We start from the raw sequence: 20,788 nt of genomic DNA on the forward strand, positions 1-20,788 counted from the left end.
TCATTATAGTATCCGTTTATATATATGTGTGTGTGTGTGTGTGTGTGTGTGTGTGTGTGTGTGTGTGTGTGTGTGTGTGTGTGTGTGTGTGTGTGTGTGTGTGTGTGTGTGAAGCCTACATCTTGTGACAGAGAAGCAGAGTTTGAATAAGAAAACGTTTCTATGCCCGAAGCTCTCAATCCCCCACAATGATTGATGGCAACGCTCCAGGTCCCTGGTGCGTTTTCGTTGCGCACGGGATTTGGCCCCTCTCAGATCAAAGGGCCCTCAGGAAAGGGGGTGGTCCCGAGGCAGGGGCATATATAGGAGGGACCTGCTCTATTCTGACTGCAAGGCAAGAGCAGAGAACAGACTAAACGGGCCCGCAGAGAAAAAAAACCTGCTCCCGATCACAAAAAGAGCTAGAAACTGAGACATCTGCTGATGCTTGGAGAGACCTGTTGGATTTACTACAGAGTTCCAGCTTTTATTTTTAATTTAATGAAAGGGCATTTTTTGCAACAAGTCAGACCTGAAAATAACTTTAATTGAGTTTTGCACTGGATTTCCAAATTTCCTTTTTAAATTGTCATTCTTGTGCGTAATTTGGGGGACAGTTTGTCGAAGTTCAGAGACTTGGGGTGGTAGCTTATAGTGGAAAACCTTTTAAAGGATTTATTTGCTTCCTCGTAGACACTTTATTATCAATTTATTTTTCCACTTGTCGGATTTCACAGTTACGATGTGGGGTTTACACGTTTCCATTGGTTTGATCGCTGCTCTGTGCGTCGGCGCGGCGCCCAGCGCCTGGGAGAAGAGCACCGTGGTTCCGGTCAAACTAGACCCGGCGGCCCGGTCGGAGAGCGAAACCGAACCGCGGCGGACTCTCTCCGCAGAGGAGAAGGAAAAGGAGGCGGAGATGAGGGAGTACCGGTTGGACGTATTTGGCAAAGAGCTGTTATTGCAGCTAGAGCCTGACCAGACCTTCTTGGCGCCGGGTTTTGTCTTCCACATTGTGGGGAGTCCTGATTCCAAACTGACACAGGAACCCAAGAGCGGAGCCGAACCGGGGTGTTTCTTCTCTGGCACGGTAAACGGAGAGGAACACTCTGCCGCTGCGCTAAACCTGTGCCACGGACTCAGGGGAGGATTCTACTTTCAGGGGGAAGAATATTTTATTCAGCCCCTTAACTCGAGTGACTTCATGGGCACCGAGAAGGATGTCCACATGATCCGCAGGAGAGGTCGAGCAGCTCTGGCTGAGGAGGGGAGTGCCAAGTGCGGGGTCAACGAGGACGAGGAGAAGGTGCCAAAGAATTTGGAGAAAGAAGCCAAGCACAGAGCCGCTAACGCAGACCAGACAGGTAAGGCTGCAGAATTGCTGTGCGCATTTTACGCGCTATTGCTATTGCTATTGAAATTATTCCACCAGGAAATTTGAAGGTGGCCATAGAAAGGGATTGATTTACTCTGTAGAATGAATAAAAACAAGCAAATTACTTGTCTATATAATTCACTTGCAATAGTGAATATGCAGACCAAACTGCTGTCAGCTGGAGCTGTGCGTGTGCCAGGTTTCACAGCGTGCGCAATGGACTCAGCTACCTTTTTGACAGCGCCATCTACGCACTACCAGAGATGCGGAAGGAAGGGGAGGAGAGAGGGGGGGGGGGGGGGCAAACTTCTCCGGGGGAAGAGGAGGAGGAGGAGGAAGGATGCAGGAAGGGGAGGGGAGCAGCGGGGTTGGAGCCAGCCAGAGCCCGGCGGTGCTGGGACGTGTATACTCGTATCCTGGTACAACCCGCACCGGCAAACGTATTTCCCCAGAAAGGATTTTCTCCCTTCGCAAACTTTCCAACAGAGAAGGTCATTTTCGGAATGTGGACCCAGAGGAGGAGGAGCTGCTGGTGGTGTGACGCTTAGTCACGACAGCCAGGCTCCTCCAGGCACCTACTGAGCTCTCATTGGAGCCTCTATTCTTCTGAATAAAATGAGCCTTTGTAGCTGCTGTTTAGAACAGAGTTTTGCATTGTGCAGACTGTTTCAGGAAAAAACTAAATCATTTCTATAAAAAATACCTTAAAGGTTACAATGCATTAAAATTAGAAATGAAACCTGATATCTGCTGACATGACCTGTTAACCTAGTTTGGTCTGACCTCTCTGTGTGTCTTCTCTCACCTCAGCCCACCACAGAACCCGGCGTTTCATTTCCACCCCTCGCTACCTGGAGATCATGCTTGTGGCTGACCAGTCCATGGCTGAGTTCCACGGCGCCGGGCTAAAGCCCTACCTACTGACCATCATGGCAGTGGCATCCCGCCTTTATCGCCACCCCAGCATCCACAACTCCATCACTCTGGCAGTGGTGAAGCTGCTGGTTGTATACGAGGAGGAAAGAGGCCCCCAGGTGTCCTCTAACGCCGCAATGACTCTCCGCAACTTTTGCCAGTGGCAGAAGCAGCATAACCAACCAAGTGACCGCCACCCTGAGCATTATGACACTGCAGTGCTATTTACCAGGACGGTAAGTGAGAGAAAATGAAGTGTGTTAAGACAGAGTATGGATCAGAGATGGAAATTAAGTAACAGAAGAAGCATTGAAGATGATTCAAACAGTAATTTTGCCCTCTTGTCTGACTATTCAGGATCTGTGTGGTGCTCACTCTTGTGACACTCTGGGCATGGCAGATGTTGGCACCGTGTGTGACCCTGACAGAAGCTGCTCAATTATTGAGGATGATGGGCTGCAAGCAGCATTTACTGTGGCACATGAGCTGGGTAAGTACAAAAACCAACATTGAAATGTGTATCATCACACATGCCAAATTTACTAGAGGGACTCATTGAACTCTTCTTTTCATCTCTGCCCTCCAGGCCACGTCTTCAACATGCCCCATGATGATGCCCAGCTGTGCTCTGGGGTCAACGGTGCCCACTGGGGCTCCCACATGATGGCCTCGACCCTGTCCAACCTGGACCAGCAGCAGCCATGGTCTCCCTGCTCCGCCCTCATGGTCACATCCTTCCTGGACAACGGCCATGGTCAGTGCCTGCTGGATAAACCGGTCAAACCTCAGCCGCTCCCTCAGCCCCTGCCCGGGACGGTCTATGATGCCGACCATCAGTGTCGGCTTACCTTTGGCGACGACTCCCAACACTGCCCTGATCTGAGTACCACGTGCGCTGCCCTGTGGTGCACTGTGACCACATCCAATGGTCTGCTGGTGTGCCAGACTAAGAACTTCCCCTGGGCTGATGGAACGACATGCGAACATGACAGCTACTGCTTGGCCGGACATTGTGTCTCCAAGGACAAAGCCAGTCTCCAGGTAAGAACCAGACCCAGTCAAATTCCATTTAAAAATAAACGCTTCATATTCCAAAAGTAGTTAATATGTTCTACAGCAGAGCATGCAGCTCTCTTGTGCCTCCATTGTTGAATCCCACACAGTCCAAATTGTAATGTTCATGTCCCCGGTGCTTGTAGACTCCTGTCAATGGTGGCTGGGGATTGTGGGGTCCCTGGGGCGACTGCTCTCGGACCTGTGGTGGAGGGGTGCAGTATTCCTTTCGTTCCTGTGACAACCCTTTGCCCAAGAACGGGGGCAAGTACTGTGAGGGCAAGAGGATCCAATACCGCTCCTGTAACACAGACACCTGCCCTGATACGAATGGTAAGACATCTTTGTTATCACATACTAAATCTCAGATAATATTTGACGAAGGTTTGAAACACTTTCTTAGGAGTTCATTATATGGAAGTAAAATGACTTTGCACCATATGCTGTAGTCGTTCTCAGGAAGAAGTCATGTTTTGATGTACCTTGCACATTGGTGTGAAAGTTAGCATGCGGGTCAGGCTCAACAAGCAGTAAATCTGACCCCTCTGTTTCTTTCTCAGGCCTGTCATTCCGCGAGGAACAGTGCCTGGCCCACAACGACATGTCAGCCCAAGTGTCTCTGGGTTCAGGCGATGGTGTCGAGTGGGTGCCCAAGTATGCTGGAGTTTCACCCAAAGACCGCTGCAAGCTGGTGTGCCGGGCCAAGGGGACTGGATACTTCTTTGTCCTGAAACCTAAGGTGAGATTTGTAAAATGCTTGATTATGTCAATAGAATCAAGAATAAAAAAATCTGTTTTTTCTTTAAGTTTTAGAATGGTTTTTAGGGTGTTAGTTTATCTCATAATAGTCATTTTACTTGCGCTGACCTGCAAGTTGAAGGGTAAGATAATGTAATTTCAATCAGCCCCTAGGCTACTGCCTTGCTGGGGGAGCTTTTGACTCAGACTCTTATGTAATAGTTTTATTAGAGACCTCTCTAAAGTTCCATTTGTGTCTTTCTATTGCCCCCAGGTGGCTGATGGCACACCGTGCAGCCCCGACTCCACCTCAGTTTGTGTTCAAGGCCAGTGTGTCAAGGCTGGATGTGATCGCGTCATCGGCTCTAACATACGCTTTGATAAGTGCGGTGTGTGTGGTGGAGACGGCTCTACCTGCAAGAAAGTGACAGGCTCTCTGGAACGTGCCAGGTAAATATCTAGCAGCCTTTTTCTCATACACGTCTGAATGTCTTATAATATACACTGAAACATTGTAGCATGCCAACATATGGTTAAGTCTGACCTCTGTCTGTCTGTTTCAGGCCTGGTTACCAGGATGTTGTAACCATCCCTGCTGGTGCCACCCACCTTGATGTCAAGCAGCGTGCCCCAGGCAATGGTCGTCCAGACAACAGCTACCTGGCAGTGCGTCGCCAGGATGGAAGCTATCTGTTAAATGGTGAATACAAACTGATGACCATGGAGACCGACATCACCTTGCAAGGGGCACTTTTGCGATACAGTGGCTCCTCCGCCAGCCTGGAGCGCCTCCGGAGCTTCGCCCCACTCCCCGAGCCCCTCACCATCCAGGTGCTGTCTGTGGGGGAAGCCCCAAGGCCCCGGGTTAAGTACAGCTACTTTGCCCCGAGACCCAACAATGCTGCTTCAGTCTCTATCATCAATGGAGGCCGCCGCCAGTCCATCAATGCCATCAGAGAGGTGGGTGGAGCCGAGTGGACCCTGAGGGAGTGGGGTCCGTGCTCCAAGACCTGTGGAGTAGGTATGCAGCAGAGAGAGGTGGTGTGTCTAGATCCCCATGGTCGTCCCTCTAGAGATTGCCCGGAGGAGCTGCGCCCCTTGGCCTCACGGTCGTGCGCCACCCAGTCCTGTCCCTCCTGGCTTCTCGGAGAATGGTCGGTATGCTCAAAGACCTGCGGCCGAGGCTTCCGCAAACGCCCACTGCGCTGCATCGGCCACGATGGGCGCACGCTAACCCATGACAGCTGTGACCCCAAAAACCGTCCACGACCCCTGCTGGAACTGTGTAATCAGAGTGCCTGTTAAGGACTGCTCCCACCATCTAACCTCCTTTCATACCCGCAGCTTTCAGGAAGACATCAGATAGAAACTCTGACCTTCACTGCCTCCTCTTTCCCACGGACAAACTAAAGAGGCCGATGAATGTTTACTCCCAGAGCGAGAGTGTTTTTTTTGGGTTCCAGGTAGTCTAACGGTCCCACAACAGCTCTACAATGACTACAACGATAAAGGCCTGTTTTTACCCATTCCCTCTATCCTTTCTGGGGCCAGATGTTGGTCCACAGTGGCCCTGCCTCCTGGTTGAAGCAATATAGACTGATTACAGCTTGCTGCCTGTCTGGCCTCAGCGCAGCAGTGGCATATTTTGCCTCCCCTCAGGGGGAAGAAAGCATGGACATTCCTGATTTTCTAAAGGATGCATGCTGCTTACTGTGCCAATGTCACGCTTGTGTGTGTGCATGAGTGAGTGTGAGACTGTATGTGTGTTTTAATGCATGTATATGATGTTTGTCCAAGCTGGGCTGGACGGACACATAAGGGTTGGGTTGGGGGAGGTTATTGCAGAGTATATAAAGAAACAAATGAAAACGAATAGCTCATATTGTACTTACTCACCCCATCAGGTATGGAAAATAAGATAGCTAATAGTCATAGTGTGTATGTTCAAACTTGCCAGTTTATTTATCACAAACCTGTAGCACTTCATCTTTGTTTTTGCCAGTGGCACATTGTTAACACCCAGTTGTCTCTAAATGCCTCAGTACGCTGTACTTTGTCCTTTAGCCATATCTTACCCTCGTCTACACAACCTTAAATGAGGGAACTCCTAAAAGACCAAAGAGGAGTGTGTGTGTGTGTGTGTGTGTGTGTGTGTGTGTGCGTGTGCGTGTGCGTGCGAGTGTGGAGACCTAAAGAGGGACTTGTCTCCTGCTACTACTTCATAAGTAAGTCTCTCCTGCCTTCTGCGAAGGCACCTTGTTTTTTTCTATCAAGTCTTTTCCTTTTGTACAGAATATCCAAACATTATTTATTTTTGTACAGCCTGTTAAATATAATCATGTGGCTTTTTTTAAATATTATTTTTATTTGTCATTGAGATCACAGAAGGGAGTAGAATATATAGAGTATTTATACAGTGTTTTATATATATATATATATATATATATATATATATATATATATATGTTCCTAGGTTCATGAATAAAGTATCACATGACTTCTGAAGCCAATGTCTCAAGAGTGGTTTGTCTATTTGGTGCACTACACATTCTTTATTCACATACACCAAGTCCTACCTGTTACAGCAGAGATGGAGGAAACATTTCCCCAGCTGTGAGCTCTTCTCAGTGGTAAGCCTGCCAACAGTCAGTAAGTGAACAAGGATAGTAAATATCAGTTTTACTCATCTACATTCATATCCTAGCTCACTGATATTTGCCACCAGAAAGAGGCACCCAATTCACCCTAACCTAACTTTAAAAGAAAGGCATGGTGGGGTAAGGTGAAGGCTTGGGGTGTGTTGCCCTGACCAACTGCCACTTTCCTTGTTTGAAAGCCATGATGTCTCTCTCATGCGTGGGCCAAATTCTCTGGGCAGGCGAAGAAAGAGGCAGTAACGGGCCGATCTGGACTCTCGCCCAGATCGGCCCATCTGAGCTTTCACTTTCTCAAAGGCAGAGCAGGATACCCAGGGCTCGGTTTACGCCTATCACCATTTCTAGCCACTGGAGGACCATATGCAGGCTGGGGAAACTCATATTAATGTTAAAAAAAACTCACATAGTGAAATTGTCATGCCATGTGACCTTTATTGTCTACACTACAGTTGTTTAAACATTGATCCCCACAAAGATTGCAATACACGCCTATATGCACAGACAAAATAAATGAGGGACTCTGATAGATTTCTATAACCCTGGTGGCATAGGGGCCACAGTCCTTACACTTAACATAGTTTTGGAGTGATGTGGTGTACCTACCCAAAATGTGATTACATATTTTGTAATTCAGGTTTCTTTCCACTAGGTGGAAGTATTTCAGCATCTCATCAAATATGGATACCTCATCCCTCCACATTGCAGGAAAAGGACAGTATGTCCTGCATGGCTTTAGCTGATGGAGAGCAAAAATGAACTAATCATCGTTTTAGGGGCCACAGGTCGGTGGCTGCGGGGTAGTTGCAACATTTCCCCTGGTTTGTAATTAGGCCTTGAATCTGAAATTGACTTTTAAAGCTATATGGTGGCCTTCTAATATGTCTTCTTAGCCTGACAAACTTAAAAGCCTCATGCTGATGTGTGATTCCTCCTAACTGTCACTCCTTCTCCCAAATCAGTGTAACTAAAATCTACTATCATTTTGTTATCATTAAGCCACCTCTTTGAACCGTTCTTAATTAGTTTTTAAATGTTTGTCTGAGCATTAACTGAACCATGACATGCTGGGCATTCCGACACCAATTTCTTCTGCTTCTAAAATTGCTCTAATCAAATCCGGACTAATACACATTTTTTGGTGAATGGCAAACAAGCGGTCATTGTATCATAGAGCTACAATAGGCCAGTGATGAATCCATGAAAGGAACTGAACTTGTCTCTATTTTTTAGACTGATGAAGCAGAAATCACCGCTCAAAGGTCAGTGATGTATTTTTGTCTCAGGGCATACGCATTTTGATCGCATTCCTACCTTCTTGTCTTATTATTTTTCTCCTAGCTGAAATTTTCTGTGGTTGGGCAGCTTCTCTGAACTTTCTGAACCCCAGCGGGGGACCAGAAAATACCTAGACTACAAGCCTGTGTGGCACTTCCTGTTGGGCCCTGAGGAAGATGATCTCCAGCGTTGTCGGCTCCCACCGCAGCACAAAGGAAACCATTATCCCGTAATTATGGATGGCTGAGAAGAAGATTGGCCATCTCTGTAATTTGCATAATAGCACAATACGTCAGCAGACTCTGTCAGCCTAAACAACAGGCGTAGGCAAGGATGTACCCTGCATGTTTTTGTTCTGACTTTACGATTGACAAAGCAAAAACACACAATCGTCATCCATAATGTGTTCGCCTGGAATGAAACTTGTACCTACTTTTTTACCAGCTTGTTTTTTTTTTTGTGTCTCAGCATCACATCATTACATCTTAAAAGAAACATCTGGAAGGCATTGTGAATCCCCACTGCTGAGTGTGGGTGGCATTTCCGAGAACTAAATTATCTTCATCTTTTTGCCACCCTTGGCTGCCCATAAAAGTTGGTTCAAATCGTGGCGAATGTGAACCAGTTTTCAAAACTTTGAAATAAACCACATTCATGTTTTAGAACGTAAATCCATCATGGCCGAAAGCTTTACAAGGTCTGCAAAAACAAATATACGTGAATCATATCTTGGATGTTTGATGTGAAAAGGATTTGTATGTAGGCCTATGTCTTTGGTCTAATGCAAGGGTGTCAAACTTATTTTATTCATGGGCCATATACAGCCTAATTTGATCTAAAGTTGACTGAATCAATCCAACCAGTGCTTGATAATAAATGTGTCCCTTTCTTTTAGTGTGAAGGGGCACTAGATGAATCCATTTACAAAACAGGCTGATATAATTTAAGAAAAACAAGTGCAATTCCAACATTGTGTCTTAGTTTGTAGTTGCATTCTGGTCAGGATGGAACTTAGTCTGATTGTGGCACATTGTATTCCTCGAGCAATGCAAGGTTCTGGAAACACACCAAGCATACTGAAGAAGTGTGTCCATTTTCCCCCTTTTTGTCAGACATTTTCCACCGGAGGGTCACACTCCATGAGCAGCAGCCTCCGCCTTACAGTAGCCTGTGGGTGACATGAGGGATCTGTAATAGTGGATCCAGCATGGGGCCTCCTGCTGTTATTAGGACCGTGAGACACCCAGTAAGACATAATTGGCAAGAACATAGAAAAATTGGAATTACTGACTTCTTTGGGCCGGCTTGGACCATTTGGCCAATTGGTTGAGGCCCTAGGACCATGTGTTTGACACCCCTGGTCTAATGAGTCTGTTTGGTGTTTTTGACATTACACCTCTGTGTTGCAGACGTGTTAATTGGATGAATCCTGGTCTCCACCATACCCCATCTCTGACACAATGGCTCCAGGAACCTAACCTAAGAAACTAGGGCATCACGTGTTGTTTTTGTTCCTGTAATTTGTAACTTGTCGTCACACACACAGGTGCTAAGCGACATGATGTGCCACCTTATAATAGTCTGACTCCTCTTTCGTGGTCGAGGTCGTGATGTGACGTCAGCATGTGAAGCAGAAACCAAAGACAGTCAAATTAAGGCAGAAACCCATTCATAGGCAGTTTCCTTAGGCAGAACTAGAACAGGACCGGAAAACTAATAATTATGCCTTCAAAATAAAAGCACAAACGAACGTAGACCCCATTATTAGGCTATGACTTTCACCAAATACTGCGGTTTGTAGCTACTGCAGGCCTGCAATGACCACTTCTGCACATACTAACAATATAAACTTTCAATCTACTATACATCATTTTGAATATTTGTAATTAATCATTTGACAAAGCACATTAGAAAATTATACATTTATTTGAGTTATTAAAAAAATTAGAGTCTTACTTTGAAAATATCAAACCGTTTTTGTTCATATTGTGGCTGACTTCATACTGCTCTCTCCCTCTCTTTCTCTTTTCTCTCTCTCTTTCCCTCTCTCTCTCTCTCCCTGTCTCCTCAGTATAATGGTGGAAACTCAACAGGGTAATTTGAGCAAACTGGGACCCGCGGGGGAGGGGAGGGGAGGAAAGGGGGGGGGGTGAATAGAATAAAAACCTCAGCAGCCAGTCAGAGGTGTGGGAAGACAAGGAACAGCCACAGAAAATCCGCGCACACGCGGACCAACAATCTGATCCGAACTTTTAAGGGGAAATATTAAAGGAACCCAAAGTTATGCCGGGCAGTTGCGCTGCTGTCTTTAGGGGTGAGGCACAACAATGCTCATGAAAGAGCCAAATAGGTGACTGGGAACAAGCGCTCTTTCTTGTCTTCTGCCATTGGTTAAGAAATTAACAGCAACGGGGAGAGAAGGGTCATGGAAAACCCCTGGAGGAGGAGGAGGACGCAGGCGCTCAGATGGAAGTTCCTGAGGAACTCGCTGCTGCTTTGTTTATTCACCGGTGAGTTTTGAAACAATCCGTTTAAATCCTCTCCCCCCCCCCCCCCCCCCCCCCCCCCCCCCCTTCTTTTTTTTTTTTATTTAAGTGGCCACATGGCCATATTGTACCGTTTCTATGTGTTGTATTAATGATGGGACTCCTCCAGACTCACATGGGCTGCTGGAGTGTTGGCAAAGTCAAGATAATCCTTCAGTGAAGATGTTAGGATATGTATATTTTATTTTTTATTTATTACATTTTTGAGAACCACCACTTTAGTTTTCCTCCAAACTAAACACACACAAAGCAGGAAGAAAAAAAACAGCTGGAGCTGCTTTTTAAAACTGAGTCAAGTCTGCTTTGCATGCTGTGAAGGGGGTAGGGATGGTGGACTTGTGTGTGTGTGTGTGTGTGTGTGTGTGTGTGTGTGTGTGTGTGTGTTGGGGGGTGTAAAGGACGTTGACTCTCTCAGAGTGTGGACAGACAGGAGCCACGACCTCCGAGGACCACCCATGCGGAGCCCCAGCAGTCTGCTGGTGGGACCTCCTTTGGAGATTTTACATGGAGATATCAATGGTTTTCTGCAGGGATTCAAGAGATCAATCCAAAATGGTGGGTGGACTGTGGCCTCCATCATAAAGGAAACACCAATCAAAACTTGCTTTCTGCAGAAAAAACGCTTTCTGTCTTAAAAGTACCAAAAAAACTTTGGAGTGCATCATGCAATTGGATTTTAAAGACTTAAATGGAGAGTAAAGGTGTACACACTCACCTTTTCTCTACTCTATCCCCACTTTATATAAAGCTGTGCAATTTATTTGAGAAATGCATACTTCTGCAGTTATTAAAAGGTAACATTTGAACCCAAGGCTGGAAATGTACATATATGCCTCCAGGCACACATCATTTGAGTGTGAGTGATTGCTGAGAGAAAGCAGATCGTTAGCAAAAACACACAGACAGACAATCACACATACACACAGAGATTTTTTCTTTGCAGTGTCCATTTGAAAAGCTGCCTACCTTCCACACAACAGTGAAAAACCTAAATATTGCAGCTCACATGGAGAGAAACCTCCAGATGAAAAAGGCTTGTGTCTTGGCAGCAGGTTGAGACGAGTACACAGAGAGGCACAGCTGTGTGTACAATGCTTTTGAACATGGAGGCTTTTGGCAGAGCAGGAAGGGGTGGTGGGGGTGCTGGTGGTGGTGGTGGCGGGGTGGGGGTGATGAACTACATTAATCACACATCCGCACAAAAGCATATAATAGATCCTGAAAATGTCACGTCTGCCCGTGGCGGGAATAAAGATGTAAAATTATCTTGCGGGATCATGAATCTGTGCGGAATTGCTAAATGCTAGCTCTTATATCATCTTTAATTGAACCCCCACATAAACACGCGTCAGTCATGCTGCATCCCATTCTAATGACCTCCCACTCAAAGTAATTAATTCAGCTGCTGGAGCACTGTGGCTCACCAGCCTGTGTCTATCATGCACAGAGTTGACATTTTCTGAATCTTGGCACAGTTTGAGAGTAACTCACATCACATCACATCACATCTCCTGAACACATCTCTGTGTTACCGGTAAAGCGGCACCCCAGTGATGTAATATTGCACTTCCATAAAGTTAGGGAATTCACACGAGCCTCTGATATCCCGGCTTTCATTTTTTTAGCTCCAAACATGCTGGATCCTTGTTTCCCATAGTGCAACTCTGACATCACCAGGGTTTCTCAGACTTCCAGAGTATATTACTCCCCATAAGGAATAAAATTGTGTGTAACACTGGAATGCCCCTACAAACCCATGAAGACATCACTTAAATCAGACTGAAATTATGTGACACTCTTTCAAAAATCTTCTAGAACCAAGTCTCTGTCTCAGTTATGACAGTTGACAATTATTTTCATTATTGCTTCTTTTGAGAAGCTGGACCCAGGGAATGTTTGTCACTTTTGATTGACAGATGACTTGGATGACAGATCGGCACATTGTTACAGCTCAAAACTCTATATTTTTTTATCCGTCCATCAAGTTTTTTCCAAATACCGTCCTGGGTAGTCAAGATATCCTCCTGACAAAACAAACCAAGCAACAAAAGTGTGAAAAATAGGACTGAACCCAAAAAAATCTAATATCCCATAACAAATACCGATGTTGTAGAGTGCTACAATTGGTGCTTTCACAAAATATGCACACAATGAGATTTTTGATAAATAATCATCAGTAATGTTAATATAATAACTGTGGGTAAAGGCAAATAATGGAACAGCCAGAACAGTATGGTGTTCAGAAAATGTCTACGATGGAGCCTTTAAAACCTGGAAAAGACAACACTTACAAGACAACATCTAGCCTCATGTAGTGATACAATATTGAAATGTTGCCCAGCTTTGACTTAACCCATTCTGCAGCTATTTATGCCACTACATTCCAAAAAGATTACTAAGCGATATTCCAAAGTCATCAGTAATGCAGTGAAATCAGAAAGGTGCTAATTCCCCCGGCTGTGTCAGAGCCTTGTCTGTCAGATTCAGCCAGTTTGCAGCCTCCTGAGTTGGAGTCGGCTGCTGGGCCGCGTGGGCCGATTCGCTGCCTCCGTCAGTACGGACGTGGGAAAATAAATCATGCACGTCTCTGTCTGGGAGGGAAACGCTGCATAGCTGTTCAATGGCAACGGTTGCTCGTTGTCATGTTAACTCATCGTACACTTATACGCCATTTTATCAGACTTAGTTTTAGGCATTAACTAAGTTTTGAAATGTGCTTTAGAATAGAAAAGGGAAAAATACTGCTAAGGATAAAGCCGTTTGACATTAAAACACCAGTGATACAGGGGCAGCATGGGTTTACTAGAACAAAATCAAAAATAAAAACAGGTCCCTGTGGGAGTTCAATGCAGAGATCCTTTTTAATTCCTATTTCCCCAGATGCTCCACGGGTAGTGATTGCTCTTTTTTCTCAACTGGCTTCTCTAAACTGTGCTTTGAGGTAAGTCCATGAGAGGTTCATCTAAGGACAGATTAAACAAAATCCCCCATATAACAACCTTTATTGTTTCTTTAAAGATGTTTCTTTTCTTGCTTTATGGCTGTCCATTTCTATTTTTTATTCCACTTTCACTCCAATTGCTGCTGATTTCAATATGTAATGGTTACAATGTGTAGGATTCTGCATTAGCAGCTTCTTAAGTGTGTGTTTGTGTGTGTGTGTGTGTGTGTGTCAGGCGGCAGTAAAGCCCAGTGTGAAGGCTGCATGGAGTACTGCTGCGATGGATCGCCACCTTTCTGCTGCTCCTACTACGCCTACGTGGGGGACGTCCTCTCGTAAGTTAACGCACAGACACCACAAAAAAAACAAGAAGAAGAAAATGAGGGAGGACAACAGCTGTCTTTAACATGCCAGAAGAAGCCCCTTTAGAGGATCTGACCTTTGCCTTCTGGTTGCCCTGAGTCAGCACAGCTGCTTTAACACTTTCACCTAGTTCTCAGACTTCTTTTTCCTTTAAGTTAAAGGTAGTTTGCATTGGGGCTGGTTTTTAAATATTAATTTTGGGGATTTTTTTGGCCTTTATTGGGTAAGACAGCTGAAGACATGAAAGGGGAAAGAGAGAGGATGACGTGCAGCAAGGGCTGCTGATAGGAATCGAACCCGGGCCCCTGCTGCCGTTAGGGGCCGTTAGTACATGGGCACGGCAACCCAACTAATTGAATTTAGATCGCTATTTCGCAAAAAACAATGTAATCAAGAAAAAGAATTATTTTGCACTTTGCGTTTTGCAAAGTACTCTCGTATTCGGGGGGGGGGAAAGTTCAAAAGCCAAAAAATTATTAATGGGAAATTTCACAGTTCAAGGTGTTTTCGCTGTTGATTTGTCTACCTGTTTCCCAGTTTTTTCGAAGGTCAGTTAATGCAGCATCTTGCAGTCAATGAGTAACCGTGTTAAATCAGCCAGCGCTGAGGCCGACATGCTGACTAACGCTGGCTATGAAGACGTACCAGACTTTTTAATGACGACTGTTGTTCTTTTATTGAAAAGTGCCGATTAACAGACGCCTCTGCAGTGAATGCACAAACACACACACACACACACACACACACACACACACACACACACACACACACTGTTATAGTGATACTGCTGTTGAAGCAAAATGACTTCACTGAGCTGAGTTGGATCCATCAAATGCTCTAGTCCGTCTCCATGGCAGCAGCTCAGAAGTATTGGTTGCATGTCTGTTTAAGACAGCTGCCTCCTCTCACACTTGGGTGGCTCACTGTGTGTGTGTGTGTGTGTGTGTGTGTGTCCAGGGGCACTGCCATATCTGGTATCGTTTTTGGTGTGGTGTTTCTGATGGGGGCGGTGGCAGCCCTGTTCCTGTGCGTGTGTATGTGCATGAAGAACGGGCGGGGCTCGCGGGTCGGTGTGTTCAGCACCTCCTACATCAACACTGTGACACAGGGCTACCCAGGTGAGTCCACAGGACACACACACACATATGCACACACACACAAACATTTAAGGGAGATATGTGAGGAAAAAGGGTTTTTCACAAATGTAAATGTAATGTTTCCAGTCTTAAAAACTGCTCTTAGCGCTTTTTACATCTACAGGAAACATTCAACATTCACACACATTCATACACTGTGGCCGGGGCTGCCTGCTCATCAGATAAACACTCACACACATTCACACTCTAATGCGCAGCACCAGGGATCGAACCACCAACCTTCCGATTGGCAGGCAACCACTCTACCAATGAGCCACAGCCGCCCCGACAACAATTTATCACTGATGTATGAAGCGTTGTAAACTATTTCTTACCATTATTTTTAAAAGCACAGAGCATGCATTATTTGCTAATAAAGAATTGCTGTAGTTACAGTGTATAACCCTTTAAAATATAAATTATCAGTAAGTAGCGCCAACATATTGATTGCATAAAGAACGCACACTAGCTAAAATAATTTTTCATAACAAAACTCACTGATCAGTGGTCTATGTAGCATGAATAAATTACTCAAGATTAATAAAGTGACAACTTATAAACCATTTTTTTTATTAAATATGGCTTATTAGAAAGTGACATCAACTTATCTGTCACACACACTTTTAAAGGATATACTCCAAAGTATTGTTTCACAATAGGAGTTGTCCTTTATTATTAGTATTTCAGATATTGTATGTATCAATAATGTTTGTTAGTAAAGCGTTAGTCACAGTGTATAAACTTAGTATGAAATAAAAAAGTGGCACCAATTCATTACACAGATTTTTTAACCCTCAAGTTGTCCTCGGGTCAAATTTGACTTGTTTTCAGTTTTTTTTTTTATCAGAAAAAAGGGTCTTCGAAATAAGCACTCAAAATGTCAACATTAGAAATAGCAATTCACTTAGGAAAAAACATCAAAAAGCTCCCAAAACAGTAAAAAAGTATCAAAAATGTCAGAAAACAATAATAGAGTTGAAAAGAACATCTTTTTTTCATGGTTGATGGGGGCACAACACAAGGGTTAAAGGACATACTAGAAAATCTTGCAGAATGATAACTTATAAAAGGAATACATCAATGAGGCAATAGTGCCAACTTCTTATAGTAAGATTAATCAGACAGTGGTATCAACTTATTATCAGTGTCTACATGATGGTTAACCACAATCTACACACAGTGGTCCATTCTGCCACAGCGACGACACCTCATCTCCTGTCCTCAGGATATGAAAAGAAAACAGCAGAATAGCTGTGTTGTGTTACAGGATCCAAATTGGCCCTGAAGTAACACAAAGAGAGAGCTGATTCTTTCTGAATGGAAAGGCTTTACACTTCACCATGAGCTCAGTTTAAGTCATTCACACACATAAAAACAGCCAAAGCTCCTGTAAGCATGGTTTTCTTTTCCCTCCACTCTGGTCTTCATGTCTGTTACACCCTGTTCCTGCTTGAATGGGAGCAAACCTGCGACAGTGTTCCCACATCGCAGGTATATTAGTCTGTCCTCGGTGACTCCAGGAATATGCTGCTTTTTCTAAGGGCTTATCATTTATTAATCCCGTTTCATTCTCCTCTGTGTATCACCTTCATGCTACGCTGGACCGGCACTCGTCTCTGTGCCCTGGAGCTCTGATCATGTTACATTAACATGTTGCTCAAACGCACAAAGCCATGCAATATGAATGCATAGTTGCTGCATGAAGTTTTTTTTTTTTTTTTAAATCTTGCTAGGTCTCATTCTGAGCTTCACAACAGTTTTATAGCCACTTTGAAGTAAAGCGCCTCCTTTAACATGTTAGATAGTGAATGATTAATAACAATAGTGTCAGAAATGTGAGGTTTTGCTGATGCAACCCTTTGGTTTAGCGTGGGGCTCGGACTAACTCCATTCATCTTTTCTTTCATCTTTGCTGCTTTGATGTTTCAGTGAATAATGTAAGAACCCCGGTGAGACAGATGCATTGTGTTCAACAAAAGGACTTTTTGCTGCCATATTTTTTTTTCTTTATCCGGTTCAGTCAGTCTTCCTCCAGAGAGTGCAGTTTCTTGGTTTAACCACTAGAGGGTGCAACTGTCCCATAAAACCTCTTGTAAAATGGGGACATATGAAGTTGGAATGATGGGGGAACTAAATGCTTTAGACCTACCTGCTGAACTTTGCTTATTTCTTTTTCTTGAACTCAGGTCCTCCACCTCCATACAACTATGACTACGAAATGTACCCTCCCTCGCTACACCCCCCGCCTTACACCCCGACTCAGCCTCGACCGGCCAACTACTCCCCACCTCCTCCGTACCCTGGCTGCACCCGCAAGTGAATCCCTGCAGCACAGATCATCCCCCGGCCAGCTCATAACAAACGGTCATGGCCTGGTTTTCCACACCTGGAGATGGTTGTACATCTCTAGGCGTCTAAAGACAATTTAACGGGCCCACAAACTTTCCACATTTAAAAAATAAAAAAGGGGCTGCCCAGTGCAATATTGATCATATGGCCACGCATGCCTGCGAGGTGTAAATGTCACTGCATTTCTGCTGGAGTCTGGACCAAATAGTGGGTAAATGAATACTTATTTAACGCAATATTGGCCAGAACACCCCACATACTGATAGACTTAAGTCCCCCACTAATAACCAATATCCTTATCTGTCCCGGCTGTGCACATCAAAGGCACAGCACTGCTTTGAAGAAGGTGAAGACCACTTTTTTTCAGCATGGAGGGAAACTTCACATCACTGAAGAAGTCTTTCTAGACTCCTCTTTTATGGAAAGTTACCTATTAATTTTTTTTTTTTACTTTGATTTATGTCAGTTACCCGAGGTGGAAGTTGATGATTAAAGCTGTTTAAAACAAGTCAGGTCTGGACCTGTCATGTGTAGACACAACGACTTGAACACAATGCATAATGCTGACTTTAATGGCAACTTGAATGGACTGGCTTGTGGTAATGAACTGGTTTTATTGCCTTACTTGAAACAATGAGATGGTGAAAACTGAACTTAGGGCCGGTCACATCATGTTCAGTTGAAAATTTGTAATTTTTTTTTGCCTCTGCGAGATTCTTGAAAATTGTGAAGCATTCATGATTTAAATTGCCTTTGTAGAGTAATTCAGATTTGACCTCACTGCTATGACTGATTCATGTGATGGATGACTATGAATGACGGAAGGGATTTAACTGTAATAATGTGTCAGGTAAAGGATTTTAAGTGTTTCTTTACTGTTTTAATAGTTTTTAAATCAAAGATGTGATTAAAACGTTTGAACACCGACAGTGTCCATTTCTTTATATTCTGATAAATAACGTGTGGGCAATGGGTGTAAAAACGGGAATATTTTGCACGTTCAGTGTAGCCCTTTCTCTATCTCTCTGGTGTAGCCTACATAAGCGAAAAAATGTGTGCACGTGCGTCACAAAGATAACGTGTTAGTGCGCGCGCGCGCGTACGAATCCCACTCTGCTGTGGTCAGGTGATCAGGCGCTGAGCAGCTGTGCAGTCTCGGGATCGCTCACAATCAGACAACGGGAGTCACCGGCGACCAACACACTCAGTTTTTCTCCCGACGCAAACGTTAAACCGTGCGGTGAATCGCTGCCTTTAGGAGCATTGTGTCAGCGAAACGACATGGGGGACCGAGTAGCTTTACTGCTGCTGGCTGTAGCGGCTTCGGCTCTTGCTGCCGAGGTAAGAAAATCAGTTTTAGTGCGATTTTTTTCTGGTAGTATTTCCACCATATTGTTGCTGTCAGCTGCGTCAAGTTAGCTACAATTAGACCGGAAGTGAGACAACCTTACCATAAGAGCTAGCTAGCTACCTAGCTAGAGCTTAAAATATGTTTGAGGGAGTTTTTATAAATTAGGCAATTGACATTCTATCAAATTAAGTTACTAAAAGATTCAAGGATAATTTATTGTCATTCTACAAAAAAATGGTTGCAAAACGAACTGTTGTCCATAGAGTCAGCTGCTTGAGCCTTATTTCATCCATTTTATTTTCCTGCGACCTAACATTAGCCAGGTGTAGCTAGTAGAATATCCCTAGGTCCTAGCTGGGTTAGCTTAGCTAGCTAGGTAGCTACTTGACTATTTAAACAACGGTGGACCTTTTGCATATTTTATGTTGAAGATTATAACCGGTAGTCTTGTGTAAAAGTCTAGCTAGCTTGACACCGATTATGAATACCTTGGTAGCCTATTTGTGAACCAAAGACAACTCAGGGCAGTAATTGCCACCACGTAAACATTTAGATATTTTGTTAGTATTTCTCGTTGTTATATTTGTAATTACCCTTCCTACAAGTACAAGACATGTCTAGCCAAACAACGCGTATTATGTTTTTTACTGTTCCGATGCTCCGCAATGTTTTTTTCCCAGGGAAATGATCCCTTTAAGCCTGTGGTTGTGTGGTAACAGATTTGAGACTTTGCGACAATGGAGAGAATGTCCGTCACCATTAATTTAAAGATGTACCCAAAATGTTTCCATTTCCTTTGTGTAAAACCGTGAAGCGAGTTGCTTTTCTGTTATTTTAAATGTTACAAACACGTTGGAGTTGTCAACCAATTGTGTAGCCTCGATAATAATGCGCAAATGGTGCTGTTATACAACGGAATTTACGGGTTTATTTTATCATTTAACGTCATTACAGGGAATAAATCCAAAGCACGTTGTCCCGTTTTCCATATCTTGAAGGGGAATTTTAAGCGAGTGGGCGTGTTTTGGGAATGAAAATAAGTCAGTGAGACGTCTTTGCCTCGCAATGAAGATTTGAGGCCAAATTCTGGCATAAATAAAGTAAATGAACCCGTGGGGCTGACGGTATTCTCGAAAAGCATTTTTAACGCTCTCCCTCGTATTTCAGTCAGAGGGTAGAGAATGGAGAAGTAAGATGGCGGCGGTGCACTGCAGCATTTATCGAGGGTCGGGAAACTGGGAAGCCAACAGGAGCTTTATCATTGTGGCCTTTCGAGCTCTCTTCTGCCCCATGATGTGGTGATAACAGGCACATTGGAAATATAACGTGTTCTTAAATAATGTCTTTACAGTGGACCCAGATTCACAATCCCTGTTAATCCATTTTCCAACCGTCTTTTGCCAACTCTGCAAACATATCTATTTTAACACGTCATTTCCTTGGTCTTGCCACTGACTATAAAACCGAAATCTTAGTAATTTATTAACAAATCATCCATTTTCAGCTCAGCGCCCATAGTTTAAAAATATCCCGATTTAAGTTGGGTAATTGATGTGTAGCAGTAAAGCTTCCGTTCCTCCTTTTTTCAAGGCTTTTTCTTTCTTTCTGGAAAACACCCCAAAACTTATACCTATGGATTTCCCTACTAAGATTTCCCCCCCCCCCCCATGAGGGATTTCAACACTTAATGCTGTGATGTGAATATACAGCATGGATGCATTAGTGTAATACCCAGCAGCCACACGGGAGCATCTATTGAGGTTGAGGAGCAGAGTTAAATGTTTTCTGTGGGATCTCTGCTTGTAACAATTAAAGCTTTTATCCAGTAGATGTGTTATAGCTATAGTGCCAAACAATGGCTATTATAGCCTGCTCTATTTAGGCCACTTGTTTTTTGCTGTCTTGGTGATTTCAGGTCAACTTCTAAGTTCTTTTTTTTCTTTTTTCAGACAAATCAGGTGAAATATGGCAGCCAACCTTTGTTTCCTGCACGTAGCCCATAATCAGTGTGCTTGGAATGAATAGTTTGGGCTGCTCATCAAACGAAGCAATGGCTTTGTGCGTAATCCATTGCTTAGCTTTCTTAAGAAGTCCTGTATTTACATTATAC

The 20,788-nt window shown here is 44.2% G+C and overlaps 3 protein-coding genes across 6 annotated transcripts in view; all 3 read left to right on the top strand.

Moving 5' to 3' along the window:
• The first annotated feature begins 232 nt into the window (after positions 1-232).
• adamts1 (ADAM metallopeptidase with thrombospondin type 1 motif, 1) lies at positions 233-5,929 on the top strand. The gene is made up of 8 exons (XM_034864710.1): positions 233-1,343; positions 2,165-2,505; positions 2,627-2,759; positions 2,856-3,310; positions 3,469-3,655; positions 3,883-4,061; positions 4,335-4,510; positions 4,624-5,929. Exons 1-8 carry the CDS (start codon positions 722-724, stop codon positions 5,363-5,365), a joined length of 2,835 nt encoding a protein of 944 aa, XP_034720601.1. The 5' UTR covers positions 233-721; the 3' UTR covers positions 5,366-5,929.
• Positions 5,930-10,099: 4,170 nt separating this feature from the next.
• On the top strand, positions 10,100-17,411 carry cyyr1 (cysteine/tyrosine-rich 1). The gene is made up of 4 exons (XM_034864711.1): positions 10,100-10,502; positions 13,715-13,814; positions 14,800-14,960; positions 17,165-17,411. Exons 1-4 carry the CDS (start codon positions 10,418-10,420, stop codon positions 17,296-17,298), a joined length of 480 nt encoding a protein of 159 aa, XP_034720602.1. The 5' UTR covers positions 10,100-10,417; the 3' UTR covers positions 17,299-17,411.
• Positions 17,412-18,413: 1,002 nt separating this feature from the next.
• Positions 18,414-20,788, top strand: part of appa (amyloid beta (A4) precursor protein a) — a 31,645-nt gene continuing 29,270 nt past the window's right edge. For all 4 annotated transcript variants that reach the window (XM_034864265.1, XM_034864266.1, XM_034864267.1 and 1 more), the window contains exon 1: positions 18,414-18,668. In XM_034864265.1, coding sequence (XP_034720156.1) covers positions 18,609-18,668 — 60 coding nt within the window. In that variant the 5' untranslated portion in view covers positions 18,414-18,608. The remainder of the gene's footprint in view (positions 18,669-20,788) is intronic.

This window comes from Etheostoma cragini, chromosome 24 (assembly GCF_013103735.1).
Source record: "Etheostoma cragini isolate CJK2018 chromosome 24, CSU_Ecrag_1.0, whole genome shotgun sequence".
NCBI classification, from domain to species: Eukaryota; Metazoa; Chordata; class Actinopteri; order Perciformes; family Percidae; genus Etheostoma; species Etheostoma cragini.